The 12,760-nt window shown below is 40.6% G+C and overlaps 1 protein-coding gene across 4 annotated transcripts in view; it reads right to left on the bottom strand.

The window, feature by feature from the left end:
* ACVRL1 (activin A receptor like type 1) overlaps positions 1-12,760 on the bottom strand; it is a 65,460-nt gene that overhangs the window by 34,982 nt on the left and 17,718 nt on the right. Inside the window, exons 3-5 of one of the 4 annotated variants that reach the window (XM_075591174.1) lie at positions 7,720-7,959; positions 6,182-6,381; positions 3,509-3,608 (exon numbers count right to left, since the gene is read on the bottom strand). In XM_075591174.1, the coding sequence (XP_075447289.1) occupies positions 3,509-3,608; positions 6,182-6,381; positions 7,720-7,959 (540 nt within the window). Of the gene's footprint in view, positions 1-3,508; positions 3,609-6,181; positions 6,385-7,705; positions 7,960-12,760 lie in introns of those variants that run through there. The other 3 variants (XM_075591173.1, XM_075591176.1, XM_075591175.1) reach the window with 3 other exon arrangements.

The following is a 12,760-nucleotide window of genomic DNA, read 5'->3' as shown; positions in this document are numbered from 1 at the left end:
AATCACAATTTACAGATTGCAACAGATTTAGCCTCCAAATAGTGTTATATCAGTAACCATAAGGGCAAGCTATATTTATACTATTAAGTAATCCAGATGCACTATTACTAATTCAGTACAAGTATCATCAAAATATCTCAGCCTTGTAGCATTTTAACTCACATTTAGTCACACTGCAGCATGTTATTCTTAGTTCACTTTAGGTATTTTTTTAGTGTGAATTGTCACACACTAGAGCACATTATACTAAGTAACAACATTATATTATTACATAAGCTTGTTACCAATGTGGTTTGAATTTTATTGTGATTCCAACACATGCAACATCACAGGTTGTAGCAAGCTGATTACCACAATTTAAATGAGCAATCCATGCAATATCCTACAGTACGTGTGTGTGTGTGTGTGTGTGTGTGTGTGTGTGTGTGTGTGTGTGTGTGTGTGTGTGTGTGTGTGTGTGTGTGTGTGTGTGTGTGTGTGTGTGTGTGTGTGTGTGTGTGTGTGTGTGTGTGTTTTCCACAAATCAGTTCGGTAGTATTAAATAATACTTACTACATTTTTTTCCTCTAAATTCTACTCAATGCCATTTTTAACGACTTTTAATATACTGAGCATATTATGATTTCTATAGCAAGATATTTGCTACACTTTCCTGTTTGTGACAATTTGTTGCCAATATTCCCAGCAGTTTAAGCTGCAAACTGTAACAATAGATACTGTTCCCGTAGTAATATAAGGATATATTGTAGCTGCAGCGTTACACTGACTGAAAGATTGATGTGAAACTGAAAGGCAGCCATTTAGTGAACCCTGGGAAGCAGGATCTTTGCTGATCAATAATGGGAGAATTAATTGATCAGCAGCTTAGGTAATTAGTTTTCAATAAAGGAAATAAAAAAATGTGTTTTTGTTTTGTTTTAAGTACCACTTGGAGCGCCTGTTTGAACACAGCTGGGATCCTCGTCACCATATATATTTGAGATGTGTTGCTATCCTCCTTCTAAACCTCAACATATTTTTTTTTAAATTAAATCAATTAAAAAGGTATGTGTTAATATGTTCTAACTGTTATACATAATCATATACCAATTATACTGATTATAATGATTACCAATTATAATGATCTGGGATCACTCTCTATATATGTATAATCTTTCTAATCAAACCAGGGATTGCACCTAAGTAAGAGGAATTGCATTTGCTGCTTCTTGCTTACCCTGTTTAATCCTCTGGTAGCACCCTTTGTTTAAATGGATGTAACCTAATTATTTCATGCAGTTGGATCAATAGAAGTGAATCGATCATTAAACAGCTGACTGCAGTGACCGGCAAGACTCTCCGATCTGCGGCTGCAAGGCCCCCCTGCTCAGCTCTGCAGAGAATGGGCCACTGCGCTCTGCCCCAGGTCCTTCTGGGATTAGTCCAAGTCCCTAGTGGGCCAGTCTGACCCTGATCCTGTTAAACAGTAGGACTTTATTTTAAAGAGCTGTACTCTATTAAAATATTTCAAGTGGAAGTTTTGTATTTCCACGGACCATCACACTTTGTGAGCTGCATTTACATCACGTTTATTATTGACAGATATCTTCACTATACTGTACAGCGGGCTGAATGTTTGTATTTTCATAGATGTTCCCTGCTCCGCGATGTGTACACTGTGTTTTATGCCTGAATAATTAGCTCAAAACCAAAGTGAACAAGGCAGCTAATCCCCTTCCACTTTTTGACATCACTAGACTTCTAAGAACCTAATCAGAGAAGTTCAGGAGAAGACAGTTTCTCTGATCAGTCTCTTTGAAGGCTGTGAAGAGAACAGCTCTGTGCTGCCTGTTGAAGTGGACCCAGTGAGAGCAGACGGTGTGGGCAGCTAGAAATAAAATAAAAATAGGTGCCCTGGAGAGAATGAATGATACATTATTATCCTTAAGGAAACTGTTGAAGGTGCAGTCTCTCCCAGCACCAAAGTGAACTAATGGCAGTGGCATGTTTAATGGGTTAAATAAAAGTTGACTAACTCAATCTACGCAAATAAAATCAGATGGTTATAAGTATTTATAAATCATTTAAAAAAAACTTGGAATATCTATATACAGTAGTAATCAGATACGTTACAATGTTTTTACAGGCTTTGCTTAACATCTTTGGTGGTAAGGTGTTTTGTAAACTGTTGCACGGTACAAGCAAATTGTTGATCCAGATTTTTTCCTTTTTGTTGCTTTGTTTAAACTAATATTGTTGCCATCATTCACCAAAGAGATCAAGGGAAAAAGAACAATTATGCCGAAAAAAAGATTAGAACAAAGAACGTACAAATGATCTAATGCCGGAGGCACAGGGGGATAAAGTGACTTGCCCAAGGTCACACAAAGCTGACACCAGGATTTCAACGAGGTTCCCCTTCTTCAAAACAAAACCCCCTCAATACCCCACACAAATATCTTGTGTAAAATGTGAAAATAATGTGTTCTTCAAAAAAGGTCAGTGTCAAAATGTGTTCACCCACATAAATCTAAAGACCCCCCCCCTAATGTCAGTGCCATTATCTTCAGTCTGTGCCTTTTCTCATGAGAAGATGTGGTATAAAATGAGTACATGACATTGTGTTAGAAACACTAAGAGGCTCCTGCCTCATTGCTTTCTATTGCTCCATATTGACCCTGGTAAACTGAAAAAGAGATACGTTCTAAATAACTTTCTTATTGTCATATAAAACTGAAATTATCGGTGTGGGAGTTTTTGTTATTATACTATGGTAAAAAAACGGAGTAACAGACAGTTACTATGTATTGTGGTGAACATTTTAGAACATCTATAGCCCAACCTATTGTTTTTTTGTATCTAAATTATTTCCCCCTTTAATATGTGCATCAATACAATCCACAGAATGATAAGTAATTAGCCAAGTTGTCGATCGATCTATTCTCCTGTGATCGATTGGCAAAGATTCGGCTCGGGGGTTCACTAAATGGCTGTCAGTGCAGCAGAAGGGGACCAAAGATGCAAAGTTCTGTGGGGAAGATCATGTGACCAGGCCGTCACTAGATACAATTGGTGCACTGCTAGAGAGAAAGCAGGGCTCAAAAAGGGGTGTGCCAGAGCCTGTTTCAGAAGAGGAAGGGGGTGTGACTTTGTGAATGGTTGCTATGGAAACAAAAAATGCATGTTATAATACATAAAAAATATAATTCAGGGTTGTTGTTTTTTTTTTTTAAATGCTACAATTATTTTCTCATAGCACAGAACTGATTTATTTAAATTAAAAAAAAAACCTCACGTGTAGGATATTGCTTGGTCTTCATCTTTAATGGCCTAAAAATGCACAGCAATTCGAACCAGTAACAGCTAAAACATTTAAATAAAAACAAAATTAGCCCACCAGGGTAACACTCAGCTCCACTCTATTATTTTACTCCTTTTGCAGTTCAGTGATGCCTTGTAGTTCCGTGATACTTATTTAAACCCTTGTAATACATTGATTTAGAATGAGAGGTATCTCTTTCGTTCTTACCTACGCATTCAACCAGTGTAATCTGCCGCGCCACCGTTCTCTGTACCAGGAAAGGGAGCCCAGAGCCGCTGCCCGTGGTGCAGTATTCATCCAGCAGGTCCTGTCACACATAACAAATGATGGTGGGGGGTTACGCTGACAGAAAGCAAAATATCCACTTTGTTCTTACAATTCCTATTACACTAATTGATTCAGACCTATTATTTCAAATGGAGGAAATATTCACCTGACCCCCACAATTTTACAATTACAAGCAGATATTTCTGAGTGATACATCATTAAAAGAGAGGATAGAGTCAGACACATAGAGACAAATATGTTTTATTTTATTTTAAATAGACCAATATGTATTGTACCATCTCAAAAAATGAAACCATTTGTAATGTGAAATGTACATGAAGTAAAGGGTGACAATGTGTGCTCATTTGCATGTCATTTCCCAGAATCCTTGGCTGTGCAGTGGAAGCATTGTATGCTAAGAGATAATGGGGAAAAGCAGGTTGCAGATTTTGTGCTCACAAGGGGTATTTTTCTGTAATGTGAAATTAAAATTGTCAGACCTGTCATCTAACTCAGATTTTTCCAGTCGTCCTTCAATAAATATGAAGAGTTAGATTAAAGGGCAAGAAAGCTAAGGGAAAGGAGTTTAAAAAACAGGACTGGAGTTGTCTGACCGATATTGATTTTATATCTTTAATTTATCTGTGTAGGGCGTCACCAAAGTGAACTAATAGCAGTCAAATGTTTATATATTGTTTAATATTTGTAAAACTTTTTATAATTATTTCCAGTTTTTGTAAAATCAGTGCTATGCCATAATACACCTTAACGCCTTCCAGACATCACTAGCCGAAGAGAGAATGTGGAAAAACAATTACCATATGTAGTTTTGAATTACATGGACCCGAAGAGAATAGAAATGTAGCCATTTTTACTTAGGAAGCAAGTGACAACTTTACTTTACGTTTCATTGCATCTTACATGGATAAGTTGTTACAAAACATGCTTGCCTGCCACTTTATGTGGGTCTGACCCTTTAATACTAGGTGATTGACACCTGTTAATTTTTTTTATATCAGATACTGTAACACATATTTTAAATTAACTTTTGAAAGTCAAAATGTTACTTTACTTTTAGTTGCAATTAACATTATTAATTGGGGGGAGGCAAATGATCAATATTTATTGCGCTACTCTCCAGTGATAAAGTAATTTGTTTTCTGAACAGCACTTCCATGTCTGACTGAGAGCCAATTATCAAAGGACACATTGATAAGATGGAAACAAGGCAGCGCCAACCACGATAAATCCCACCCTAAACTTCAAGATGTAACCTCCGATAAACTTCCCCAACATGAAGTCCTTAATCGGCAAGCTTTAACTTGTTCAACATATCATTGCCATGAAATAAATTCAGTCTTAATATATGTGGAACGGCAGTGAAGAAAATGAAGCACAAATGACTTCATGTCCATCTCACAAAAATCATGAAACATCATTAAATATATACTTTCCAGCTACTCGATTAGACGCAGCTCCAAAAGATCGGACTGTCCAAAAAGTCAGTGCAAGAGCGTTTCACTGCATGTCTCTTTAAAAGTGAGGACAGGAGACAGAACAATTTAGGAGTGCCTGAGGAAGCTGCAAGTAAGCAGTGAAACGCGTAGGGTGATTGGAGAGACAGATATACATGAAGCACTGAGGAATCCTTGCAACATCGTCGGGAGACCGTTTGAGTGACGACCGGGGAGCTGTAAGAGGTTGTTATAGAAGCGCAGAGCGGAGCACTGGGAGAACACCGACACCTCAACCAACGGGGGCTCGGGCGACCTTTATACGTCCTAAAGGCGGTTTACTCACCTTCGTTTGTGAGTTGGATGTATGAGTTTTATCCTTTTTATATACAGTAAATGGTTTTACACAATGTATTTTTCTTCTTCTCTTTTCTTCCAATATACAGTATGCCGAGGACCCATCTTCTAATCTACTGTGAATTAAGAACGTCATCCCCCACAGAGAAGGCTTTGATCCACCTGTAATTACATCCCAGAGAGATTTTCGTGCCCAAATAATTTCTACTTGGACTTTTTGGACCGTCCGATCTTTTGGAGCTGCGTCTAATCGAGTAGCTGGAAAGTATATATTTGATGATGTTCATGATTTTTGAGAGATATGAGGGCATGAAGTAATTTGCGCTTCACTTTCTTAACTGGCGTTCCACATATAGTAAGGCTGAATTTATTTCATGGCACTGATATGTTGAACAAGTTAATGCTTGCCGATTAAGGACTTCATGTTTGGGAAGTTTATCGGAGGTTACATCTTGAAGTTTAGGGTGGGATTTATCGTGGTTGGTGCCGCCTTGTTTCCATCTTATCAATGTGCCCTTTGATAATTGGCTCTCAGTCAGACATGGAAGTGCTGTTCAGAAAACAAATGACTTTATCACTGGAGAGCAGGGCAATAACTAAACATATTGTGTGCGCTAAAATAATTGCCCGGGAGGAAACAGACGGCACAATCCCGGCTGTGGGAAAAGTAGCCCGTTTACAAACATGAGGCTTCTGCTGCTTTTTCTTCTGCCGCTCTGAGGAAGGTGAGTTGGGCTACACCTGTACATAATATTTATTATTCCCCTGGGATATAGCCTGCCCCAACTTTCAAAGTACTCACCCCCAATGTGCTGTCGCCAACAATTGATGCCTTTAGAAATTCTGTATCACCAAAGTCATTGACTCTGGCCAAGGACCTTTTCCTGTTGCACTGCCTCACTTTCCAGAACAAGATTGTAAATAGAAGGAGCAGGATGAGCAGTGAGGGGAGGACCGTCATCAGAACGAGGCTCGTCACTGAGGCATCAGGACCTTTCTCCTCTACTATCGAGAGAAATTAAAAAACTACCATTTACATGTACTGGGACAACTGAACTTTTATCTGCTAATAATAAATATGATAGTATATTTTTTATATGCAGCCTGCGAACTGGTCAACATATGATCCAGTCATGGTTTTGTATTTCCATCTGCTGGTCTTTTGGTAACTTTGGAATAATACAGTGATACAGAGGGAGAGAGTGGGAGATGACGAAGAGAGAGTGACTTGGTGGTGGGGGGGCAGAACCTGGGCTCTCACAACATTGCTACCGCCTCCAACTGCTCAACTACTTTATGCCGACATGCTCATGAATATTACAGCCTCGCTCCTCGGAACCCACGGAAGTAATATTGACTTGAGCACAGGAGCGGGACAGTATTCATGAATGCACTGTCAACAACAAGTTGACTGGAGGGAGCGCGGAAAAGCCCTGAACCAACGACCCCACGCCTTCTGCACCAGAAATCGAAATTTTTGGACTAGTGCTGGATACAGAATAATAGTGGATGTGTGTTTCCATATTAATTCATAGCTTTGATGCAGGTACCAAGCTTGTGGCTCTCTTTTCACTATAGTATGTGTAGGTCTAGTAGTTGTATTGGACCTGGAGAACTGTTGGTTTGTTGTAGGCTGTTATAGGTTGTAATGGACCAACATGACAGTTATTCTAAGGCTCTTTTTGTGTACCACGCTAAATGACAACATAGGACTAAAATAATAGTTATAATAAAAAATAAAGAACAACATATAGATATTTAATATCCAGTAAATGTAAAATGGATTGCAACCCCTTCTATAGAATAAAGTACCCCAAACATACAACCCCATTATAGTATGCTGATCCTGATGGGATGAAAACAGATCATTCCTTTAGCTGCAAACCAGAAAAAAAATCTGGGTGTAATAACAAAAAGCCTCTTTTATTATGGTGTCCAAAATATCTAAAAAGAAGTTAAAGGTAAAAAAAACCCCTTTTGTTTTCAGCTTTAATATTCTGTTTCAGTGCTGGTTCTTATATTCATGTGTTTGAAGAGGTACATAGATTAGAGTCCCCTCCTATAAAGGAGATTGTTGAGGCACACGAGATGACTTAATATGCCATTGACGTCGTAGATTAGATTGTGGGAACCTTTATCAACAGATATTAGAAAATGTATAGCATTAGGGGCGTTAAACAGATTCCCTTTATTGTAAAGGCATATTTCACCAATGTAAAGATTTTTTTTGACAATCTCAGCCCCCCCCAACTCCCAATAACCGAATCAAACATGAATCAGAAACATCTGTATGTACAGCGGGGAATATCAACACTTTAAATACTACCAGAGAAACTGTACCAGACAGATGGGTGGTGAGGTTCTTGTTACAAAAGTCGGAGGCACAGCACTCCACAACCACGTTCATGTTTCCGTTCACCCTGGAAGAGCAATGCTCCATCACATTGGTATTAAAACAGCCCCTTGTTCTTCTCCTGTGGCCATCAGACTCTACAATCTCAGTCACAAAGCATTTCTTTCCAACACAGGTCTCTTCCTTGCAGGAAGGCACATCGCAGACACAAGTCCATTCAGTAGCCACTGCGGAGAAACAGAAGGCACGGCAGACATGTTTTCAGTGATGTTTCCCTTTGCTGCTGGAGATGTCTCAGAAACATCCTGTTGTAGACCCCTCTCTGTCAACTCCCAAATATATATATTTGTTATGTCTACTTATGTCATATCTGAATATTTGTGTTTGGAGATACAGTAAGTTATTCGAAAAGTCAGTGTTGACAACAACAACAAAAACCGTAACACACAGATGTTTTTTGTGTAGCATTTCCTCTGTAGAAAGTTCCTTTGTACTGCATGGGATTGAAATTAAGAATTTGAACAAAATAGGAAACTGACATATAGCGAGACTTTGGGGTTCCGCATTTCAGAAAAGTTAGGTGTAACAATTGTGTTGCTTAGCCCATCATTTCTTTATTATTTTCTTTAAATGTTTCACCAGGAAATAATACATTGAAAGTTACTTCTTGTTTTCAAGTATTCGTCTCCAGAAGTCAGTGTTATTTGAACTGATATAACATTAGTATCCTCCCCCTGAGTTTGTCCTGCTCTTTAAAAAAATAAATTAAAAAATATATATTTTTTTAATGTAAAAAAAAAAAACAATCATGATTAATTGGGTAGGGAATACTCTGCACTCGAATGGACACAAATGTGGTGTAATGCCAGCTCTTCCTGGATGTCGACGAATATATTGGAAAATGCATATAAGATAATGTACAGGTGGTATTATACACCACAAAAATTGAACGAATGCTTTCCAGGAACGTCTGATAAGTGCTGGAGAGGGTGTGGGGAGGTGGGTTCAATGTCAGGTGGAAGTGTAAAGAAATAAAGTGTTTTGGGCATGGGATAGTGGAGCAGATTTTTAACATTACCGAGATTAGAATCCCAAAAGATCTGAGTATTTTATTGCTAAATAGAGAAGGGGTCAAGGGGCACAGAATTAGGAAATCTCTATTAATACATATGCTGAATGCAGCAAGATGTACTATCCCTGCCAACTGGAAAAAACTGGATGCACCCACTATGGGACAATGGGAATCCAGAGTATGGGAGGTTATGAGGATGGAGCAACTCTCATATATAACCACTGATAGAAGGTTAAAATTTGAGCTTCTCTGGCGGCTATGGTAAGAGTTCACTGGTAATAGAATATTATGAAAAGATGTGAGAGAGGAATCATCTGCCAAAATGGGAATAATAGGGATAAATGGGTTTATTAAACACGGGGTTGACTTGTTTTCAGATTTCATTTTAATCGAATTTTGGCTTTTTTGTCTCGTGTTTGTTTGTATTTATCATTGAATAATCTATATAATCTATATATGTATAATATAATTTTTATATTGTATTGTACTATAATGCACAGTTTTGTAGTGTATTATATTGTGTTGTATGTTCACTGTTATAAAAATGTGGATAATAAATAAAGAATTTAAAAAAAAAATCCTGATTAATCTCTAGATTCTGTGGTTACTATGAGAGCTTTTATACTGCATTGGGCTCCGTAGAGAACTCCCTTTTAACCCCGCAGATTGTGGGAACCCGGGGGTCTCTGGAGCTGAACTGGGTTTATTTTACCCCTGGGGACCCCAAGTCTCCCGGGGTACAAACGCGGGAAGCTGTCGCCAGTTACTTCCTGGTTGTCTAAATGCCCCCGTCACGTGAGCCAATAGGAAGCCGTTGTGGCTTTCTACTTAGGGTGACCAGATTTTAAAAATGGAAAAACTGGGACACATAATATTAATATACAACAAATAGCATAATTAAAAAATAAATATTATAATGGTATTTGTCTGGTAGCATACCCATGTATGCTGTATTATTAATTCTCCCTCCCCATTCTCTCCCTTCCCTTCCCCCCATTCTCTCCCATTCTCACTGTCTCCCACCCGGACATTCTCACTCCCCCTTTTCCCCGCCATTCTCACTCTCCCTTTTCCCCGCCATTCTCACTCTCCCTTTTCCCCGCCATTCTCACTCTCCCTTTTCCCCGCCATTCTCACTCTCCCTTTTACCCGCCATTCTCACTCCCCCTTTTCCCCGCCATTCTCACTCTCCCTTTTCCCCGCCATTCTCACTCTCCCTTTTCCCCGCCATTCTCTCTCACTCCCCTGCCATTCTCTCTCTTCCTTCTTCCCACCATTCTCTCACACTTCTCCCCACCATTCTCTCTGTCCCTTCTCCCTGCCATTTTCTCTCTCCCCCACTATTCTTTCTCTCCCTTCTGCGCGTCATTCTTTCTCTCTCTACCTGCCATTCTCTCCCCCCACCATTCTCTCTCTCTCTTCTCCCACCATTCTGTCTCCCCCCTTGCCCCCATTCTCTCCCCCCCACCCCCCATTATTTCTCCCTCCTTCCACCATTCTCTCTCCTCCCATTTCTCCCCATTCTGTCTCCCCCTTCCCGCATTCTCTCTACCCCCCCTTCCCCGTTCTCTCTCCCTTATCCCCATCAACCTCCCCTCCCCCATCTCTCCTACCAGGCCCATATCTGTTTCTCCCCTCCTCCCCACCAGGCTCATACCGCCTTCTGCCCCACCCAGGCCTGTACCTCCGTCACAGTCCTCCCCACCAGGTCTGTACCTCCTTCTCCCCCACCCCTCCCCACCAAGCATGTACCTCCTTCTCCCCGCTGTCCCCACCAGGTCTATACCTTCATCCACCTCCCTCCCCACCAGGCCCGTACATCCTCCTCTTCCCAAGCCCGTAACTCCTCCCCTGCCAGACCCATCCCTCCTCCCCCTCCCAAGCCCGTACTACTTTCTCCCTCTCCCCCAGGCCCGTACCTCCTTCCCTCCCCACCTGGCCCATACCTCCTTCCCACCCCTTGCAACCCCCTTCCCAAGCTCGTACCTCCTTTTCCCCCTTTCCCTACCAGGCCCATAACTCCTCTCCCACCCACTATTCCCGTACCTCCTCCCCCCACGAGGCCCGTACCTCCTCCCACCTCACACCAGGCTCATACCTCCTTCCTCCTCCCTCCCCATCAGGCCCGTACCTCCTCACCTGGCCCTTACCTCTCCCTCCCCCTTCTCCCCACCAAGCCCTTCTACCCCCACCAGGCTGTACCTAATTCACCCCCCCCCTCCCCACGAGGCCCATACCGTCTTCTCCCCCACCTCTCCCTGAGATCCGCACATCCATTCCACCCCTCCCCACAAGGCCCATACCTCCTTCCCACCCCTTCTACTTTTCCCCACTAGGCCCGTACCTCCTTCCCCCTCCCCACTAGACCCATACCTCCTTTTCCCCCCTCCCCACTAGGCCCATACCGTCTTCTCCCCCACCTCTCTCTGAGATCAGCACATCCATTCCACCCCTCCCCACAAGGCCCATACCTCCTTCCCCTTCTACTTTTCCCCACTAGGCCCATACCTCCTTCCCCCTCCCCACTAGACCCATACCTCCTTTTCCCCCCTCCCCACTAGGCCTGTACCGCCTTCTCCCCCCCTCCCCACTATGCCCGTACCTCCCCCCCCTCCCCACTATGCCTATACCTCCTTCCCCCTCCTAGGCCCGTATCTCCTATCCCAGGTCGGGATCAGATGCCCCTGAACGGGTGAAATATATTCTTGTTTACCGAGATTTTACTTATTGGAGAATTGCTATTGTATTGTTGGAATGTTCTTATAACATTTGAGTCCTGCTTGAGCATAGTTATTTCTCACAATAAATAACTTTATTTTTGTATTTTAAAAATCCCTGGTGCCCTTTTCTGTTCTTAAATCCACACCCACTCGCCCCCATGCATAAGAACCCCAAATTGAACAGATCCCTTCAGAGGTTCTGGACCAGCCATCGTTAAAAAGGTTGTCCATTAAAAATTGCAGTTATTAGTATTTAGGAGATAGTCATGTAAGATTTATAGACCATTCTCTTCTATGCTGCATGTAACAGAAGTTATTACCAGTTTGTGTTTGTATTTCAATTATGTTTTTATTTTCATGTTTCTTTTCTCTTCTCCTCTTACTTCTAACCTTTCAATCTACTCCTTTGAATGTAATATTTTACATGTATTATTTGTCTTTCTCTCGCTTGGAATGATTCACATTTCAGATTGACATACTGTTATCTATAATTATAAACATGTGTAGTAGAACGTATTTGAAACCATTGTTATTTAAAAATGTGTGTATTTTTTAAAGACATCAGTTGTAGTATTAAATAATACTACATTTTTATTAATTTTTTTATTCAACCCAATGCCATTTTTAATGAGTTATAATATAATACTTAATACAATGAGCTTCCTTTAATTTCTGTAGCAGGTTTTAACACACTTCCCCAGCAGTGCAAGATTTTTGCAAAACTTTCCTGTCTGTGATAATTTGTTGCCAATATTCCCAGCATTTTCAGCTGCAAACTGTAACAATATATAATGTTAACTTAGCAATATAAGGATACTTTGTAGTTGCTGAGTTACACTGACTGAAGGACTGATTGAAACTGCAAGGCAGCCATTTAGTGAACCCTGGGAAGTGGGATCTTTGCTGATCGATTGCGGGAGAACGTATCGATCGGCAGCATACATAATACTTTTTCAATAAAGGTAATCAAAGGCTGCATATATTAAAACAATATATATATATATATATATATATATATTTATTTTTTTTAGTTCCGCTTAGATTGCCCCTTTAAAAAAAAAAAACAGTAAAGTGATTGTTACTAAATATACCCTTTGCTTCAGTTAGGGTTACTGCGCTATTTGACATTATTGCAATCTTTACAACTTATTATTGAAAACAGCTGTGCGGTTTGACATTGAAGTATTTGATTAATGTGTAACATGGAATGTAAATTCAATTTGAAAAAGCACAATA

This window comes from Ascaphus truei, chromosome 3, assembly GCF_040206685.1.
Source record: "Ascaphus truei isolate aAscTru1 chromosome 3, aAscTru1.hap1, whole genome shotgun sequence".
NCBI lineage: Eukaryota > Metazoa > Chordata > Amphibia > Anura > Ascaphidae > Ascaphus > Ascaphus truei.
This window is presented reverse-complemented; position numbering and strand designations above follow the sequence as displayed.